Source organism: Tuber melanosporum, assembly GCF_000151645.1.
Source record: "Tuber melanosporum whole genome shotgun sequence assembly, scaffold_61, strain Mel28".
In the NCBI taxonomy this organism is placed as follows: Eukaryota; Fungi; Ascomycota; class Pezizomycetes; order Pezizales; family Tuberaceae; genus Tuber; species Tuber melanosporum.
The window spans coordinates 293,825-314,016 of NW_003299108.1; the positions used below are offsets into that span (position 1 = coordinate 293,825).

The 20,192-nt window shown below is 46.5% G+C and overlaps 2 protein-coding genes; one reads left to right on the forward strand and one right to left on the reverse strand.

Annotated features, from left to right (window-relative positions):
- Positions 1 to 4,235: 4,235 nt before the first annotated feature.
- On the forward strand, positions 4,236 to 6,152 carry GSTUM_00009859001 (uncharacterized protein; the record flags this gene model as incomplete). XM_002840959.2 has 3 exons in its annotated part: positions 4,236 to 4,766; positions 4,869 to 5,033; positions 5,094 to 6,152. Exons 1-3 carry the CDS (start codon positions 4,551 to 4,553, stop codon positions 6,150 to 6,152), a joined length of 1,440 nt encoding a protein of 479 aa, XP_002841005.1. The 5' UTR covers positions 4,236 to 4,550.
- Positions 6,153 to 6,915: 763 nt separating this feature from the next.
- GSTUM_00009860001 (uncharacterized protein) lies at positions 6,916 to 11,041 on the reverse strand (the record flags this gene model as incomplete). XM_002840960.2 has 8 exons in its annotated part: positions 6,916 to 7,946; positions 8,009 to 9,401; positions 9,454 to 9,726; positions 9,779 to 9,933; positions 9,985 to 10,265; positions 10,324 to 10,330; positions 10,385 to 10,705; positions 10,759 to 11,041. The coding sequence occupies 8 exons, from the start codon at positions 11,039 to 11,041 to the stop codon at positions 7,549 to 7,551; spliced, it is 3,111 nt and encodes a 1,036-aa protein (XP_002841006.1). The 3' UTR covers positions 6,916 to 7,548.
- Between the last annotated feature and the right edge of the window lie 9,151 nt (positions 11,042 to 20,192).

The following is a 20,192-nucleotide window of genomic DNA, read 5'->3' on the forward strand; positions in this document are numbered from 1 at the left end:
AAAACTTGGTATTTTGCACACAACTTTGAACATGCACAAGATGCCATCTCAACCTTCCACCAGTGATACCCAGGCAAGCCCAGCCCAGGTAACAATCACATTCAACCAAGACCAAGGCGAGAGAAAGGCTCCCGCGCCATTGCAACAATACAATGTCTGGGGCGATAGTCCCCACCAAACCACACCGACCAGCCCCGAATACTCGTTCATGGGGCCGACCGACAAAGAACTCAAAGAGAGGGAAAAACAAGCACAGCATAACGCCAGGTCATGGATGGTATGCTACAATGACCGTTGTCAAACACATTTTAGCGACAAAGAAGGCTCGGGATGGTTCCTGAGGGAACGTCAAAAGCATGGTCTACGCCCAGACCACGTTCTGAAGCATTGGCAACAATGCTTCAGAAATGGGTACAGGATGCCTAGGGCACAGAAAATCTCTTTGGGATTCTACCCTCAGAAGGATGGAAGCAAGAAAGAGTTGGAAGGAGAGGATACCAGAAAGGCATGTGCCGTGAGGACGCGGTCCAGAGAGGGAGGGGCCCAAAACTCCTCAGCAGACATGGAACCGGATGTCAGGAGCCTACACAGGCAAATCCTGTGACTCCGAGAACAACTTGGCCAGGCTGAGGCCATAATTTCAGCAAATGACAAAATGATCGCGGAGCTAACACAGCTGAACGATAATCAGCAGCACACGATCGAGATGGCGAACCTGACCCTAGAATCGGTAAGGGTCAGGTGGAGGACAGCAGATGAAAAGTTCCACAAGTTGAGAAGAACCATGTACTCGGCAGGACGGGAACTATTGAAACTGGGAGAAAAAGCCTGATGGGACTCAGGCTTAGGAGGAGGGAAGCTAATGTCACAAATGTGGCTTAGCATGAAAAAGGTTTTCACGTGATACATAGTTATGAGTCACAGGTATGTTATTGTTTCACACATATGACTAATTTGAGTCATATGATTTGTTATGTGTGGGATTTGTGATGCTTTCACACTTGGCTCAAATATGAGTTATGGGATGTGCGCCTGGCGAATGTGCCTTGTGAGTGTGCCTTGTGGGTATGCCTTGCGCATATGATTTATGTTTAGCACATGACCTCGTTATGAGGTTATGGGTTTCATGCATATGACTCAGTCGAGTCATATGACTTGCTTATTGCATTATGATTGGTTTATGAATTTTACACATGACCTTATTATGAGGTCATGGGTTTTGAGCATGTGACAATCTTGGTCACATGATTAGTTTGTTATAATATGGTTTTGCACATGTGAGCACTTTGGGTCACATGACTACAGGCAGGAAGAACACTATATAAGGAGGCCAGTACGGCCGAGGAGGATAGGTTCTTCATGCTTTGTTCTAAGTACTTTGCCTACTTATTACTTTAACGAATATAAAACACCTTTACGATCTTTATCTTTATTGCAACCTTATTGTTACGCCAAGGAAAGTTCTTCACGAAGAAGAGTCAGAGAAAGCTTATGATAGGCATTCCTGATAGAAGACAAAGGTCTTGTACTATCGGTAACATAAGCAGGGGCCTAGAGCTATCATAAGACAAAGGAAGAAAAAGTAAAAAAAGAGAAGTATCGTTCCCCGTCGCCAAGAACTAACTATCCAAGAAGCGATCGTGACACATTGCTACTTTGTTATCACAGCAGTTAGTACAATAGATACAAATATTTTCAGATAGGCACTCGAGCAGACATCTTACCAGTCTAATAAGTTGGTTTATGCTATTTGCCTCGACTTTTAAAGGGTACCGATGCCATTTTTTGCTCCATTTGTCCTTCTGATCTGCCGTACGGGTATCGTACTCGAAGACTGCCGGGTATAATACTTGGTTGGCCCACTTCCAAGCTTCACACATATGACCGGGAAACTGTGTGGGCTATCTGGTGTCGTACGGTAGCACTACCGCATTTGCCTGGAAACTATGGTACCATTCATGAAGGTTCAAGTAAGTTGGTATCATAAGTGCAGACGCTCCTATCGCACAGGCCGGGAGTATCCATTTGTTTCCAAGTACTCGAGTAGAATCTTAGCCACAAGGCCGAAAAACAGTTGGAGATGTTCACCCGGCTTCACTAGCTTCAGATCCTTTGAGATTGGGCTGAATCGCGAGTTGCACTCGGACTCTCGCCCTGTCCGTCCGCCCTCCATTTCCTATCGTATTCCTCTCGATGAAGAAGCACAGTATCTATAGCATCATTATTATCGTGTCATCATCCCTGGGGCTGTCACGGAACGGTTGGATCGGGGATCCTTTTTTTCTTCCCTTCTTTATCTTCCCCTATTCATGCCTGCGAGGGTTCTCCTACCTCTCTGGTTGGATATCTATTATCGGTCTAACACTTAGAGGTATGTGTTGACGAAGAAGCCGCTGCCTTGGTCCATTTGGCGGTGGGATTTTGGGGGTATTCAAATCGAATCTAACACTCTAACACTTAGAGGTAGGTTCTGACGAAGGCTCGCTTTGGATGCCACTTAGGAGTAAGAGAGTCCGAAACCAAGTTTTTCCTCGAGTAAACTCGCTGAAAGTGAAACGTAAAAGGTTCACTTATTTTTCTTCTACTCGTACATTCGCTCATGCAAGGAGATATCGTATTAGAATGTTTTTCTTTTTAACCAAGCCAAGGACCGGTGACGTTACTTTACGAGTAATCGTTACTCTAATTGCCACAAGATTAAGGTGTGAGTGGTTCCGAAGAATGGCTTGGGTGAAGGCTCCTTTGTCTGAATTAACAAAATGGAACTGAAGGAAAAAAAAAAAAAGAGGTTGACACAAGCCCTATGCGGAAGCGGTTAACGCAGTGAGACGGAGCTAGGATCAGAATAAGAAGTACGAGTACTCGAGTACAAGATTTATGCACCATGCTTCGGTTCTTGTACCTGTCCGACAGGTATAATGGCTCGGTAGAAAGCAGGGACATTAGAAGAAGAAAAAAGGGATGCTCAAGAACGTTGAAGGGTCAATTCGTACGCTTCGTCCCGTAAACATCTATTAGAAATCCCAGGAAATAAGCTCAGTTGTGTTTCGTGGGGTGGATTGGATAAACTTACTTGAGTTACGGCAGGTTCTTACATCAACTTACGCCGCCACAAACCCCGCACCAGTTCCCGTCGTGGAATGTCGAAGACACCCTTGTCGATTTTACTGCTTCTGGATCAAGTCCCTGCAGGCCGCCTCGAGAACTTTTGTGGGATTTGCATGACCAAGGATGAATTGTGGGGGGGGGGGAATGGGCTGCTGGGGTTGAACCTGCCACAGACTTGTAATCAATTATCATGCTCCAGAGGCTGATTGGTGGGGTTGATGTGAGGATGTGCGGGCAGGGTCCTTTACTCCGCTAACTTTTAGTTACTGAAGTTGTTGATAGGGCACTGTACTCGTACAGTACAGTACTCGCACATATCTGAAGATTGGATACCGACAACAAACTGTCGGGCTACCCATTGGTCCACTTACTTTTTTCTCTCTCTCACGTGATGCTACACATTACGGCCCCACACTCCAAGGGGGGGGGGTACTTTAGGAAGGCCCAAAGGGGGTGATGTAGCGGTGATGGTTGGTGCAAGGAAGTTAGCGTAGGTCAAGAGGGCGTGACACCCGACATCGAGACGCACTCCAGAAGGCTTCCTTTCCTCTTCCTTTTCAATATGACAGCAAGTAAAAGCAAACAATGCCTTCCTAGACTAGGTGGAAATTTAACAACTCTAGCAAGGCTGGTCGGGTCAAGCAGTTGTGGGCTAATGTCTTGCTAAAAGAAAAAGGGCTTGCTGTAATGTAATTTCAATAGAAGTGAATGAATCGATGTGGCTGGATGGGTGAGCCAGACTCTGGACTGCGGCCCCGATTCATTGCACCGTGCGCGGGATAATAAATGTAGATAATAAGGTAGATAATGATATATGGATAGTATTAGGTAGGTAGGGTTGGGGGGGTATTGTAGACTCAGTTGTACGAGGATAGTAGGGTACGATACAGTACTTCTAGTAATATGCTGGGCGACGAGCGTGATGCGCTGCCCTTTTCTTTCCCAATGAACCATTATATCATACCATACACGTTTACTTGTATGATATTATGTATGATAGCTGGAATCGTAATTTACACCCTACGCTGGAGAGCCGCTTCCAGCCGACAAGTCCCACCATTAGCTTCCTTCCTTCTTTCACTGTTCTTTTCTTCCCTTCCACCCCCTCCACCCTCCTCCAACAATCCTCTTTCTCCCCCAATCCTTACCGCTCCACCACCGCCACCTCCTCCTTGTCCCGCATCACGGTACTTCACATCCCTTATCTGGTTCAGCATCCATCCTAAACTCAATTGTCCCCAAAGGTATTATATTCACTCTTTCTATTTAACCTCCCCAACTTCTCTTCATTTCCACATCATCTTCACGCTTCCTCATCTTTTATTGTCCCGAGCTTTTTTTTAACATTTATGCCCCCTTTTCAGTTTGAAACTAATCAAGTCTGCAGGTAAGTACGATAGCTTCCCTATCGTTACTCAAGGTCTATGGAGCTTTGATTGTGGATGGATGCTGATGGATTAAAATTAATAGTCATGTCTCCTGCTGCCATTGCTACTGCCGGGGCTGCCGCCGCGCCGGCTTCAGAATCCGATGTCCCTATCCATGCTCCCTCTTCTGAATTGGCAATGAAGTATGAGCACGAGTATGCGGCTCACAACTATCATCCATTGCCCATTGTCTTCTCGAAGGCTCTCGGTGTTCATGTTTGGGATCCCGAGGTTAGTTGATAGAGCTTCTACTTTACCCCGCCGCCCCCGCCACAAGTTCTAACAATTCTTTGGCTTTGAGTTTGGGTGCCAATAGATCTAATTTTGTCACAGGGCAAACAATACCTTGACTTCTTGAGTGCCTATTCCGCCGTTAACCAGGGTCATTGTCATCCCAAAATTGTTGGTGCTTTAATCACCCAAGCCCAGCGTTTGTGTCTCTCCTCGAGAGCCTTCATTAATGATGTACTCCCAATGTTTTCGAAGTTTGTTACGGAGGTATGCTTTGCAATCTTCGTCTTTGCGTTTGATATACGAGTGATCTAATTTGATACTAAGTACTTCGGTTACGACATGGTTCTTCCTATGAACACTGGTGTCGAAGCTGTTGAAACTAGTCTTAAACTTGCTCGCAAGTGGGGTTATCTAAAGAAGGGTATTCCTGAGAATGAAGCATTGATCTTTTGTGCCTCTGACAACTTTCACGGCCGTACGTTCGCCGCCTTGTCTTTATCCTCGGATCCTGAGTCTCGTGACCACTATGGGCCATACCTTCCAAATATTGGCTCCACGTGCCCCAAAACTGGGAAGGTTATTAGGTATAACAACATTGCAGACATCGAGGAGGTTTTTGAGCTTCAAGGGAAAAAGACTGCGGCTTTCCTTATTGAGCCAATCCAGGGTGAGGCAGGTATTGTCGTTCCTGACGATGACTACCTTGCCAAAGTCCATGCTCTTTGCAAGAAGCATAACGTCTTGCTGATTTGTGACGAGATTCAAACTGGGATTGCCAGAACTGGTCGTCTTCTTTGTTCTGAGCATTCCGGTATTCGTCCTGACATAGTTCTCCTCGGGAAGGCTATTTCCGGAGGTGTCTACCCTGTCTCCGCTGTTCTCTCTGATAAGGATATCATGTTGTGTATCCAACCCGGAACGCATGGGTCAACCTATGGTGGTAACCCTCTTGGCTGCGCCGTTGCGATTGCTGCATTGGAGGTGATTCGCGATGAGGATCTCACTACTAGGTCTGAGGTTCTCGGACAGAAATTCCGAGCTGGGCTCAGTGCAATTAATTCACCTGCCATCAAAGTTGTTCGTGGAAAGGGGCTTTTGAACGCCGTTGTCATCGACGAGTCCAAGACTAATGGTCGCACCGCTTGGGACCTTTGTCTACTACTCCGCAATAACGGGCTCTTGGCTAAGCCTACTCACCAGAACATCATCCGTCTTGCTCCTCCTCTTGTAATTACGGAGGAACAGGTCTATGAGGCGATTGGGATCATTGAGAAATCTCTCACGGGCTTGGTGAGTATCTCTCCACCTCTCAATCCCCAATCAATGAATGAACCTGTGCACATTCTGACATGTCAAACAACAGCCAACCTATGTAAACAATGACCCCCAACATTAACTTTTTCATTGGTCATGTATACGGAATTAAAGGGTTTCTGAGACGTAACTTTTCCCTCCAGCTTAGAATTGAACTGCTGGGAGCAACTTTTGCCTAATTTCTCGCTATTTCTTTGTTTTATTTATTTTTCCTATCTTGGGTTTTACTTGGTGGTTCTTTTTTGCTATTTTTTTTTTTTTATCTTCCCAATAATATATTATTTTCAGATTAACACAGTGTCCGTTGATCGAGGTCTCTGGGGGGGTGATTATGCCTGGTGGGCTGGGATGTGAACGCGAGTGACACGCAGCATCACTCGAACTCACGCGCACGGGCTTTCTGTCATATTTTGCGAACCACTGTTTTCGAATACTCCTTGCCGGAGACGAGTACAGAATCTTGCCCACGCCACTCCATCAACCAGCAGCCACTGAACAACAGACCACGACGAAACACCATGTTCCAAAGAACCGGCCAGACCAACACCCAACACCTCCACAAACCCACCCACAAATCAACCCCATGACCGAATAAATACTTTTGGTAGGTAAGATGTAAAGCGCTTCAAACCAGGCCCAAGGCCATTGCATCCGTAATGCCTCTATTCTTAAGGGCGGAGGGTTATAAATTATATTCTAACTCAAGCAATGACAAGAATTGGGTATGAGACTTTTAAAATCTGTATTGTTGATTTATATATAACCCTTTGCCTTCGCAAAATGAGGCATTACAGGATGCAACGGCCTTGGTCCTGGTTTGAAACGCTTTGCATTATACGATAAATCCCACTACTTTTGTTCCATTTCCATTTCCCTTTCAAGAACACACAACTAACTAATGAGGAAAAACCTATCTCACATAAAAACAGTTATTTTGCAAAGAATAAATAAGTAAATAAAGAGCCAATCCCGCAATAACAACCCCCCCCAACAACTCACAAATGAGACAGAAAATGAGTTAAGAATAGAAACGTTAATATCTGAGGAGGTAGAGGGAGGTAGAGACAGATGGAGAAGGGAAGAGGGCATTAGTATTGTACAGTTTAGGTGATAAGGGGTTCTAGATCTAACTTAGGTTGGTCAGTGCGATCGGTTGGTTGGAGGGAAGTAGGAGGAGAGGGTGATAGAACAGAAAAGAGGTAGGAAGAGTAGACTGTGCGCACCATCATCACCATCGCGAAAATGAAGGGAAAGGGTAAGAGAATATAAAAAAAACAGAAAAAAGTAGAGATTTATAAGAGAAAAAAAACAATCACCCAACATTCAAAGAAAAATCAAGTACGAAACAAACCAGAAAAGAATAGAAGAAAGAAAAAGCAAAAAGAAAAAAAAAGCAAAAGACCCTTCACTTCTCTCGTTTTCATTAGCACCTAACTTAACGGAACCTAGCCTAGCCTAACCTAATCTAACCTAGTTGAGCAGATCCGAAACTTCCATCACCAATACCCCCGCCCTCCCGAATGTCGCCGTCCAGCTCCTCGAATACCTCGCCGACCCTGCGGATGATCTCATCGCGGTCCCAACAAGCGCGCATTTCCCACACTTTGCTCATACAAGCGCTGCTCACCTGCTCGAGCTGCTCGACAGTGTACCCGCCCGTCTCGGCGACGAGGCGGTCGTGCAGGTTCGCCAGAAGCGTGCGATCGCAGGTTATAGTGGTTTGTATAGGGAGCAAGGGGAATAAAGGGGGCGCAGGGTGGGAGGAGTTGTGGAGGTGAGGTTGGGAGGAGGGTTGGGAGTGCGGGGCAGGTGTTGCGGTCGAGGTTTGTGAAGGGGCCGAGTCTGAGGAGCTGGAGGGGACTACTGTTGTTTTTCCATTCATTAGCCATGTCACGATTAGGAGGAAGAGAGTGGGGGTTGGGTACCTTGGGTGTCAGGGAGTTGAGAATCACCGGTGGAAATTCCGCCAAAGTTATGGAATAAAGGTGGATTCATAGGGCGGGGAGTTCCGTTGCTGTTACTATAAGGATTAGAAAACGGTTGGGAGTTCAGCCCTGCTGTTCCATCGCTCGTGCGTTTTCCAGAGTCAGTCGTAGAGGCATAATTAAAGATCACAGAGCACCCAGTGACGGGTGTGACGCCAAGCGCAGCTCCAGGTTGAGATGTCATCTGCGGGATCCCGTCTGCCGCCACCGACTGCGAGAAATTGGCAGGAATGCTGGAAATGGCGGTTTGAAAGGCACTGGCGTGTTCGCTGGACTGAGTGTGCTGTGAAGGAGGGGAATGCAGTGCCGCAGGACTACCCTGGCGACTGCTAGTGCGAGTATGAGTATTTGTAAGATCATCATTCTTTGAGACTTGGGATGTCTGAACTTCCACGCTCGAACTCATATGACTGTATACTCCAACCCCATTGGACGGCGGGTATGTAGTCGAAATGACTGCGGTTGCACTAGCACTGACGCTAACATCTTCACCATTTCCGACGGCATGGATGGGAGTCGCCTGCCTCTTCTGTGATTTGTCTGACCCCCCTTGGATCTGTCGCTCGGCGGGAGGGCTCTGGCGATCCAGTGATGCACGGGTCTTCTCCGCTTCCAAGCGCGCTTCCCCCTCTGCGCGCTTCTGACGCTCGGCCTTCTCGGCTCGCTCTTCTATTTTCTTGCGCTCGCGAGCCCATAATTCCGCGCACTGGGCCGCCATCGCCTGGTCCATTACTTCTATATCGGTTGCGATGACTTCGAGATGGGTCAAGAGCTCGTTGACCTTCATTCTATGCTCTTTGTGGCCCAGCTCCATCCAATCATCCCTGATGTACTCCACGTCTCGGAGGAATTGCTTAGCACTACAATAATAACCATTCGAAACCCTCTCTTCAATAACATCCATGTCCATATTGTAAAAAGTTTTGCCAGTGGTAGTGTCAATGACCTTTGGCGGAGAGTGTATATTCTTGGGTAAGAGTAATTGGTAATTGCTTGCGGTGCCTTGGATGGCGAGATCTGAGGTGACTTCAGGCTCTTCGAATAAGTGCTTAATTGCCTCGTAGTCCAGTATAGGCTTTTTAAATCGTCTAAGTTTGGATCTAACAGTATCTATGGCATAAAATAACCTCATCTTAAGCCAATTCTTGATCTGCTTATCCTTCGTTTCTTGTGCCTTGCGCTCTTCCTTTGTCATAGCACGAGGTGGCGGCGGTGGTACAACAGGTAGAACAGGCAGTTCTCGCTTTCTCCTTGTCGATGGATCAGGCGGGAATTCATTAGGAGCCTTCTGAATATAGGAAATCAATCTATCAAAGTATTTCCGGCGTGCCTCCTGCAGCAACATTAGTTAGAAAATTCCAGCAATTCAAAAAGGCCATACAAACTTCATTAGGCATTGGAATTCTAAATCTATCCCTCTTGGAGAACCCGAAAAGATCATGCAGCAACGTGGGGTCTAAATCATCAAGCTCAGAGTTTGTTACGCCAAGCAGAAGTACCGGATCGTTTGCCGGGATGCTTCTCAGTAAACCCTTGAAGGTGATTAACCCTTGTTGGCCAATAGAGCTGTACCAGGTATCCACATCAGGGATGAATACAACACTCGGCTTATGCCGTTTGACCTCGACAAACAACTGCACTATGGCAGTCTCAACCGACTAACCCATCGGTTAGCAAGGACCAAACCATCACTTAATCGGAACAGCCTACCCTTGCAGAATCACCAACTAAGGTTGCTAAATCGAATGCTTGAACATGCAGCTTCTCAAAATAGTTCAATAGTGCTGCTGCAAGATACTGTTGCCCCATTCCAGGGGCGCCATGAATCAACATCCGGGGACGGAAGACACGAGCTTGGTCGAAATCTAAATTAAAGAATTAGCTAACAAACTCTTTGGGCCCAACCAGATACCAACCTTGCATCATATTTTCACGTGAGAAGCCACCATCCGAATCCTGGTCGTCCTCGTACATGGCCTCCTCCAATACAGTCAATCGCTTGCGCTCCGGGAGGATACCATCCATACACTTCTTCAATTGCTGAAGAGGACCAATCAACAAAGGCTCAATAAATGACGGCAGCGGATCTGTTCCGGAAGACGAAGACCTCTGCGAGGACGGGACCACCTTTTTCATCGCGAGCATGAAGTCGCGGGCGGTGACATGAATTGAGGTGGGGTCAAGGGCGAGCTTGTCACTGGTCATATAGATCTGTGGATATGTTCGCTGGACAGCATTGAGCGCCGCTTCAGTACACAGTGACTATAGTATCGGTTAGCACAAGGTCCCATCCAGAAAGACACTACACCAGTCAACTTGCCCTTAGATCAGCGCCGCCGTAGCCTTTGGTTTGTAAGGCTAACCCTTCCTTCAATGCCTCTGGTAGAGCTGGGCTCCATCCCTTGGTATGGATGTCGATGATAGACTTCCGTGCATCAACTGAAGGGAGAGGAAAATAGAACTCTCGATCGAAACGCCCAGGGCGACGAAGTGCGGGATCCACCGCATCAGGTCTATTAGTGGCGCCGATTACAACAACTTGTCCTCTGCCATCCATGCCATCCATCAACGCCAACATGGTTGACACTATCGACGCGTGGATTTGGTCCTGCTTTGAGGACCTAACCGGGGCCAGTCCTATTCACGAATTAGCTTCGATACTGTTAACAAACGAATCAAAGAAATCAGACCATCAATTTCGTCAAAGAAAATGATACTCGGTTGATTGTTCTTAGCCTCTTCAAACAGCAATCTAAGTTGACGTTCCGCCTCTCCCACCCATTTGCTGAGACAATCTGCCCCCTTCCTCATATAAAATGTAACCTTTCTGGCTTCTGTGCTACAGCTTGCGGCCAGAGCTCTTGCCATCAAAGTCTTTCCAGTTCCAGGAGGGCCATGGAAGAGTACACCGCGAGGGGGAGTAATCTTCTTAGCTAAAAACAACTCTGGATAAGTCAACGGCAATTGAACCATTTCCTTGAGATTTTGGATGACAACATCCAGTCCACCAACTTTGGAAAAATCCACATTACTATCGGCGGCACCCAAGGGGTCAATATCGGCGTTAGCATTCTTCCCCTTGCTCATCTTGCCCAAAGAACCGGGTGCGCCTCCCAGCGGATCGCTACCATGTAATTGCGCGGAAGGAGGTAATAAGCCGGCCGTGGCAGTACTCGGAGTCATGATGGTGCCAGCAGCGCCAACTACACCACCATACATCCCTGGCCGAGCGGACCTCTCATCGTCACTGCTATCGGAATCATCCTGTACTGTGGGATTCATGGGTCTTCCTCGTCCGAATGGATTAAATGAAACACTACCGCCAAAGGGTCCACTAGTGTCAAACCAAGACTTCTGCGCGCTTGGAGCGGTCTTTCTCCTCGGTTCTTCATTACCACTATTGTCCGGCTCAATCAACTGGGCATTCTCGGGCCGCAAAATCCTATAATCAACATTCTGTGTTCTGCGACGGAGTGTCCTCTCCGGAGCAGTTTCACCTTCCAAAGCCAGGGTCCGCTTCGATCGGTGTCTGAGACGTTTGGGAGATGGAAGTAGATCTTCCAACTCTTGGTGGAGTTCCACGTGCTCAGATTGGCTAAGTTCCCCGGATGACGTTGCCCTCCGCTTTCTAGACGATTGTGAAGTTGACATTGGACGTTTACCTTTACGGGCACGACCACGACCAGTGTGCTCGGAGGACTCATCTTCTGGGCCGGAGTCGATTTCAGCTTGGCCGGAGCGAGGTAGCTTTGATGGCGATGACTTATTAGACATGCTGTCGTCCCCTGTATCATCCCCACCCTCTTCCTCTCGATACTCCTCACTACTGTCACCAGCCCTTTTACTAGCACCTCTAGTGGCTCTCCCAGGGACTCGACGCCCCCGACCTCGCTTAGCTCTTTTGGCATCAAGTGCAGTCTCAGCAGTTCTAGTCGCTTTCGGGGAAGCGGTGCTCCCACGGAGGGAGGGCACATCACCAACTTTACGGCCGCTACGCCGACTTGGTTGGACATCCGAATCATCGTCATCTCCATCTCCATCTCCATCTTCCGGAGACAGGTTATCGTTCCCCGGTTCGTCGTCCCTGGACTGTGAGTTAACCCCGTCCAGCTCCCCATCGCTACCTTGCACGCCCTCATTCCCATCCGCAGCGGATTCAGCCATTTGAGAAGCTTGCTCATCAATTCCGCCAGTACAACCAGACTCTACAGCTTCCCTTGAAGAGGTCTCAGCAAGGCTCTCTCTCTCTTCTAAAATGACGTCGCCGGCGCCAGGTTGTCTAACGATTTCGCTGTGTTTGCCCGAATTTGTAAGTTGTAGGGCGGGCTCTTCCGAAGCTCCTAGGCGGGTGCTTCTACGAGCCACACCGCCCCCGACAACAGGAGGCCCGGCACTGCCTCCTCGGGTTCTCGTAGCGGACTTGAGCGGGCCTTTGCCCCCGACGATTGGACGCGACTGAGCGGTCGCAGAGGTAGCGCGGGTCGTACGACGAGTCGGTAATTGATCTTCATTCTGTGTCTCCGGCTCAGCACTCTGACCTTTGCGTTCCTTCCTAAGATCAGGAGGAATCTTGATCTTAACTAGCATTGACTGTTTCTTAGTAGGGGCCTTAGCTCCCTTATTGCCAACATCCCCATCAGCTTCTTCCTCCTCCTCAGCACTACTTCCAGAGGGGGAAGGCTCTTCCAAGTCCTCGCTTTCTTCTCCGTAATTGACGGGCCTTGTTTTTCTTGAACTTCTAAGAGGTCTACCGCTCGCTCCGAGGGTGACGGGCTCGTCGTCGGAAGCCAGACTCAGGTCATCGCCACTCATGGAGATGTCATCATCATCCGAATGATAGGCATTCCTTTTGCCGCGTCTCCCTTTGGTTGCGGTAGTCTTGCGACCCCCCTTCGCTGCCGTTTTCTTACCAACTGTTCCTTTGCCCGCAGTTCTCTTCCGGGGAGAATGAGCCTGGTCGCTGAAGTCCTCATCCTGGGAATCGGAGGCGAGCGGATCATCTAGCTGTCTCTTTCTCTTGCGCCCTGGACGTGGAGGACGTGTAGGCATCTTTGGAATTACTTGAGTGGCGAGATGATTTTGTTAATGTTGAGGCAAGTTTTATGTGACGGGGAGGGGGTAAATGTGTGTTGATAAAAAGTAATTGTGACAAAGCGCGTTCAAAACAAACTAAGCGATGTCGTAATTAAATAAGGTGGAATGGGGTCAAAAGAGTTATTATAGGTAAGTAAAGAGCGATGGAAAAGATTGTTGAATGTTCGATGTACCGCTGCTGGGCGAACGAAGTGGTTGTGTGGTTTTTGAGTACTCGAGAAAGTTGAAGGAGGGAAGCTTTGTCGGCTGGTGGTCGGTGGTGGTTGTGTGGTAGGTCAGTCGCTAAATTCCACTCTTGCCTTTCTCTCTCTCTCTCTCTTTTTTTTTTTTTTTTCTTGCTCGGGCTTCTCAGCTAGCCGACGACGACAACCATGACTAAACCGCAAGGGCAAGCGGGAAAAAGAAAAGAATATACACACGAAATACTAAACCATTTGTTTTTTTTCCTCCCTTTTAAGTTTTTCCCCCCTTTTCGGATCAAGCGACTTTGCTAGTTGCAAAAAAAAAAAAGAGAGGGAGAGAGAGAGAGAAATTATCGAAATCAAACTGAGGAAATCACACTCTCTGTCTTCTCCAAAAGAGAGGAAGAAGCAGAAAAAAAAAAGTAAAAAAAAGTAAAAAAAAAAAAAGCGGTTAGGGGGATAGCGGGGATTTCGTTGCGACGCGGTGAAGGAGGACTGTGGCGAGTGGGGACAAAAAGGTGTCATAAAGCCACGCAGGACTTTGAGATAGTTCATGTAACTCTCCAAAGCAGCACAAGCAAGAAACTCTGTGAAACTCTGTGATATATATATATAAATAGTTCCCCAAAATTTATTCTCCCTACTCTGAATTGTTGTGAAGAAATCCCAGGTCAAAAGGGACATAGAACATTAAAATAAAATAAAAGCGATAGTAGAGTGACAGATAACACAAATATTGTTTCCTACTTTCATTAGCCCTTCTCTATTTTATTTTCCCCATGAATTATCTTCTCGTGTCCCCCTGCTTCTCCTGCCCCCCCCCCTCTGCTTCTTCCTCAAATTCTCAGCCCTTGACTCCCGTTGAGTGCTGAAGCTGCCCACCAAGAAAGCCCAGCACTACTGCTGCCTGCTTTGCATACCTTGTCACGTGCTTGTTTGCATTGTCTGCCTGGTGGGGGCGCATCCGTGGTTCTTTCTGCTCTTGGCTGACATGTTATTTCAATCTCCCATTGCCCTCCTCAGCCACGCTCACGACTCAGCACTCGGATAGGTTCCCTAGAACTTGATAACGGCAGATTTCTTTTCCCGTTACTTGAGAAGAGTTCATTCTAGGATGGGAACTTAACAATCTTGAGCCGTGATCGGATTCCTGGTGCCATCGCCGCCGCCACCACCACTACCACCGCAGTCTATACTTCTGTTTGCCGAAACTACAATATATAAGCTGGGCGATTGTCCAGCTAGAGATTTGTTAACTCCGGGAAAAAAAACCAAACTCAATTACATGCCACTAGATACCCAAGCAGAAATACCCCTCCTCCACCAATCTCTAAAAAAAGAATCTCAAGCACAATCTTGGTAACGGTGCGGCCGCCATCGCAAACACGCAAATGCGCGCCGTCGATCCTACAACTTCGCTACCAGAATCTGTTTTCTTCCCCCCCTTGTCACCCTCCACCCTCACATTCTCTGGTGGCACGGTATAATACGATAGCAAGAGGTCTATCACCAATTTTTTTTCTTTCTTCCCTATTGCACCCCCATTCATTTGCCCATTCATTTGCCTGCCATCCTTATCTAATATCGGTATGCTATTAGCACACCAGATGTGAATGGTGAAAAAGATCCTGCGTTGATAAAAGTTAGAAGGGAAATAGGTGCTCTACCGTACTAGCACTGTGTTGTATGAGACGGGTCAGGAGGGAATACCGCTATCCGAAGGGATGGTTGGGTTGGGACAACGCAATGAAAGTGGCAATATCCAATGACAGCCTGCTCTGCGAAAAGACCTCTCTACCAGCCAATCCAGGGCTTCACAGATTTAGAATACCAGTATTGTATTTTTTTGTATTATACAAGTACCAGTAAAATTCAACATTTCACCTGAATGAGGTACCGTACATGAATTAAGGATGGTCTCGAAGCATATTGGTGCTCTAGAATGGCTACCCTAGAATTTCCCTGAAAAGGATATTCATGTACAAATTCCAGGTGACATAGATTACCAATTAAAAATCTCAATTCCTATTGATTTTTATTTCTTCTGTGGAGTTTACACGGAGGATGACTCCCAAAATATTAATACTCGAGTATGGTTGGCGCTCGCATTCATGGCTGTACTATGTACTATACCGGTAATCTATACCGGTAATGGGGTATAACGGAAGGACTCACCCCCATGGCATTAAGGGGAAGGCGTATGACTAACTGATATCGAAAAGATTCATCGGATACTTTCTCTTCCTCGAGGGGACAATTTTCACTTGCTGGCTGTGCTGGTTCTTTAAGGATAAATTGTGGCCAGCCGGGATTTGGGTATTTATTCTCTCGTGAATATAGAAGGGGAGTCATCTTCTGTATTTTCAGTAGATTCTGCCACTGCTACCCCCCCACACAGCGCTGTCATCACTACCATAAGCCATTTGATTATTTGAGTATTACTGTATCAGGATTGAACAAAAGCAAGGTTTCGCCCACTCCCTAATTTATGTTGGCGTTGGGACTCAGGGTCAACTCACTGATGACCTATTTAGCGTGCTGCGCAATACTGTATTAGGGTTGACAAAAGTCATGGCCACTTCCGAAAAAGGATGCGGTGTTTATATGAAGACAAAACCAAATTAGAAAATTAGAGTGATACTCTTAATGAATACATTATGGTATTATCAAAAAGTGATGGCTGCTACAAAAATGGGAACTGAAGTGAGTGATATCTTATAAGTATGATTAGGTAATCAATAAAGTATATTGACAAACTGAAATACAAGATTTAGTTACAAGGTCTCCCCCCCTAGGAATCAATTATGGCTTGCAGATATTATAGCATACTCAGATATGGTCTACAGGTTTCTTGCTTGGAATTGTATTCTAAATAGTATTTAGAGCTGGTTTAAAGATAGTTATATTACCAATTTGCCCTAATGTTTCACCCAACTCAACCTTTATATTGAGTTGAATATTAGCAAAAATGAATACTTGTATTCAGTTATAGCGAACAGTAGTATTCATCTAGCTAAACTCTTAGGTTAGAATAGAGAACAACATTGGTTTTCTCTTTGATTGTAGTGGTACACTTGTAGAATGTATGGTTGTGTATAATTGAATAGGGTTCTTCATCTTTTCCTAAGCGACCTATTTCAAAGTCCTAGGGCTATTCATGGGAGGCTGGCTAGATTACTTAGAACATGACTTGAGAAGCTAACTACTGAGAATAAATTTTTTTTTTGTTATATTATTTGTTGTTAAGGTACAAGAAAACTGCATGCAGCCTTAACTATAGTGTAAACAAAGCCATATCCTCCAAAGACTAAGAGAAAACTCATACCCTAAAGACTCTCTGGTATAGGCCCAACTACACACACTGTCACGAATGTAGCTTGGCATAGAAAAGGTTTTCACATGACTCATGATTATGAGTTATAGGTATGTTATACTTCGTGCCTATAACTCATTTACGTCATATGACTTGTTATGTTATGATTTGTTATGTTTCGCACATGACTCGATTATGAGTCATGAGATGTACGCCTGGCGAGTATGCCTTGCAAGTATGCCTTGCAGGTATGCCTTGCATATATGACTTATATTTTACATATGACCTTATTATGAGGTCATGAGATTTGAGCATATGATTACTTTGGTCATATGACTAGTTTGTTATGATTTGGTTTCTTGCATGTGACCACTTTGGGTCATATGACTTAGGGCGGGAAGAACACTATATAAGGAGGCTGGTATGGCTGAGGAGGATAGGTTCTTCACTTTTTATTCTAAGTACTTTTCCTACTCTTATGTTTACCCTGTCTCGGAAGTGGGCAGACTAATACTTTACCTTATTTCCCTCTCAATAAATACTTCATTACTGTTACTTGTTTGTGTTTTTGTGTTTGGGCAGTCGGGAGAAGTTAGTTGTTCTTGCTTAGAATACACTTCAGTGTAAGATATCAGTGGCCTGGTCCTGGGAATTACTGAGTGTAGTCTTTGGTGAGGATGGAATCTTCAACAGCATTCTGCTCCATGGACACTCCACCTCCTTCAAGGATGTTGTCCCCCATTCAGTTTGACTCTAACTCCTCCTTCTCAATTGATGGTGTGCATGTGGCCTTGTCTCTCATTCCTATCTCTGAGGCTAACAGTGGCCTTATCCTTACAACTACACAGTCCTATGTCGCACCCAAGTGGGACTTTAGTTTCCTATAGTTTTACCACTATTAGGGGTGTCAAAATGCGGTAAACCCACAGGTTGACTCTGAGATTCAGCAAGCAGTTGCGAAAGCTACTGTTGCCAGAATGAAAGAAGTGGAGTTTTGTGTAAAGAGTTTCCTGTTTGGGAGAGACTGTTCAGCCACATGTGGTATGAAAAAAGACACTACTATAGGACTCTTCATTCGGTTCAATTCCAACCATGGCTCGGAATTCGCTCTGGCCCCCAATCTCTCTCCTTCTAAAGACTCTCAGGCTGTCATCCCGGAATACTCCCACCTTCTGACAAAAGACAACTCAACCTCTACTATGGTTTAGGCCAGCTCTTGGTCCGCTACCCCTCCCGAGCTATGACTATCCAAAGCAAGATGCCTAGTTTCCTCTGCCAGGATCGCATCCGTGAGATTGACTCTTCTACCCATTCCTTCCTAGCTGGGATGTTGTCTGGTAAAAAGACTCTTTACGAGATCTCGAAGTTTAAGCTGGATGATTCCAAGGATGAGGACTACAACCCTCCCATGCTAGGATGCACCCCTGTATATGGTGGGCATCTCCCGGTAAATGATATGCAGCCTCTCCCCTTGGTCCTCATTTTCTAAAGGCAATCAATAGTATTAAAGGACTAAAGAATCTGATCATTTCTGCCCTCTCTGGCCTGCTCCTTAATATTCATGATAGGTGCTTAGCTATTTCCCCCAGTGTGGTGCTCCCTTTGACTATCGAGGACATAACTCTTTCCCTGTCTCCGCTAATAACCATGGATGGCCTATTCACGCCTGAGATGTTGGCTAGGGACACCCCCATAGGCCTGGATGATGGACTCAACACTGAGGCAACTGGTCTGGGTTATAGCATATACACCCCCTCTTTGGCAATAGCTTCGTTACCTATGGCCATTGATGAATGATGGATGTCCTCTCCTGATGGATATTTAGAAGGTTATTTGGGGATCCAACATAACAGCCAGACCCCATTAGAGGTACAATTCCTGGACACCCAGTCCGAAGTTGCCAATGTTGACTTAGCTCAGGTAGACTTGATCATGGCTGGCGTCTGTGAAATGCTGGAAGGAGGTAGGACTCCCTCACCCAGACCTCGCTGGGGTAGTTGCATCCGGTCCATGCTGAAAATCCTGGAGGACATCCACTCTGGCAATACTCAAGGTCTCTCCTCCTCAGAATCCAGGTAGATTGAGGATAATACAGTCTAAGATGTTTAGACTTGAATGAAACAGGATACCACATTGGGCAATGAAGGGCCAGAAGGTGGGGTGAACTACTGGAAGCACGTTCACTGCTTAAAATGGGCAGTTAAGATGCTAACTGATATTGTCAGCAAACAAGGGGAAGTAATAGAGACGCTGCAGGGTAATTTGTCCTCCAGCCACTATCCTTCTCCAACTGTGTCCTGCAGTACCTCTATTCTCTCTTCGGAGAGAACATCCACCACTCTCCTTAAGGGAAAGGAGACTGCGACTGCAGCTTTTACTACTAAAGCCTCCTTCAGGAAGGTAGTAAAATGGATAGCATATGTGTCTAAGCCCCCTGCCATTCTACCGAAGCAGATACCTTCCGCCTTCCCCACATCAGCTGGCTCCTCTTACTAGGCTAGTAGTAGTAGCTCCTCCAGTGATGGCGAGGTGGTCCTGGGAGAGGCTCGCGGTGGTGAAAGCAAGTCAGTCCGCTGGGAAAAAGAGGGTGGAGAAGGGGAGGAAAATAAGAAAAGAAGGAGACGTGGCAAACACATGAGTGGTAGTGTCTGATGGAGAAGAAAAGCGGCTAGGGAATCTGGTAGTGAAAAGGAATCAGCGACCTTAGCCAAGACTCTGGGAAAAATACTGACAAGCAGGAACCAGTCCACACAGCTGCTGCTCCCACTAACCTACAGACCCTGTCTTGGCCCACTGCTGTGGCTAGCATTAAAGTAGTCATAGTTTCTGCAAGACAAGAGTATCGACAGGTACCGATGGGGCCACTGGACCTGCTAACCTGAGTACCAGCACAACACTTCCAGTGTCACTTACCCAGATACTAGAAGGGGATACATTACTATGCCATTTACTACCTGCAAGAAGGTGACTCTGCTGGAGGACATTAATAAAGAGGTAATCTGGAACTGGATCAACTGGACTCTGTCCAACCAAGCAAAGATTTGGGGAAACACTTTTTAAATCTGTGCTAGATTGGCCCAACCTGAGATTGGATATATCTTCCTGACCCTGGTAGCGCACTCAGTTATAGAGTTTGGTAACTAGTTCGACAAGGCCAGACTTGACCAACTCAGAGAACTGAGGCTCTCAGAATTTGAATTCCAGAGAAACCTGGAAAAGGTAAAGATTTTTATTTCTGGTATCCTGCTAGCTGCCGCAGGGTGAGAATCAATCTGGAGGGTAGAAGGTTGGACTGGAAGCGCTGCCTTTAATGCCCTCTATATGGTCTTAGAACAATCAAACACCGGTGTAGTTACTGTCTCCTGGCCTGACATCACAGGCTCTATCCACGCCAGGAGGCAGGCCAATGCTACTATGTATAGCATCCACTTTGTGGTCGAAAAGTACGAAGACATTAGGGAAAGGTTGGCCGAAGGAAAAATCTGGCTACAAGGAGGAGCTCATAACATCTAGGTATTTGAGGAGTACCACCCCC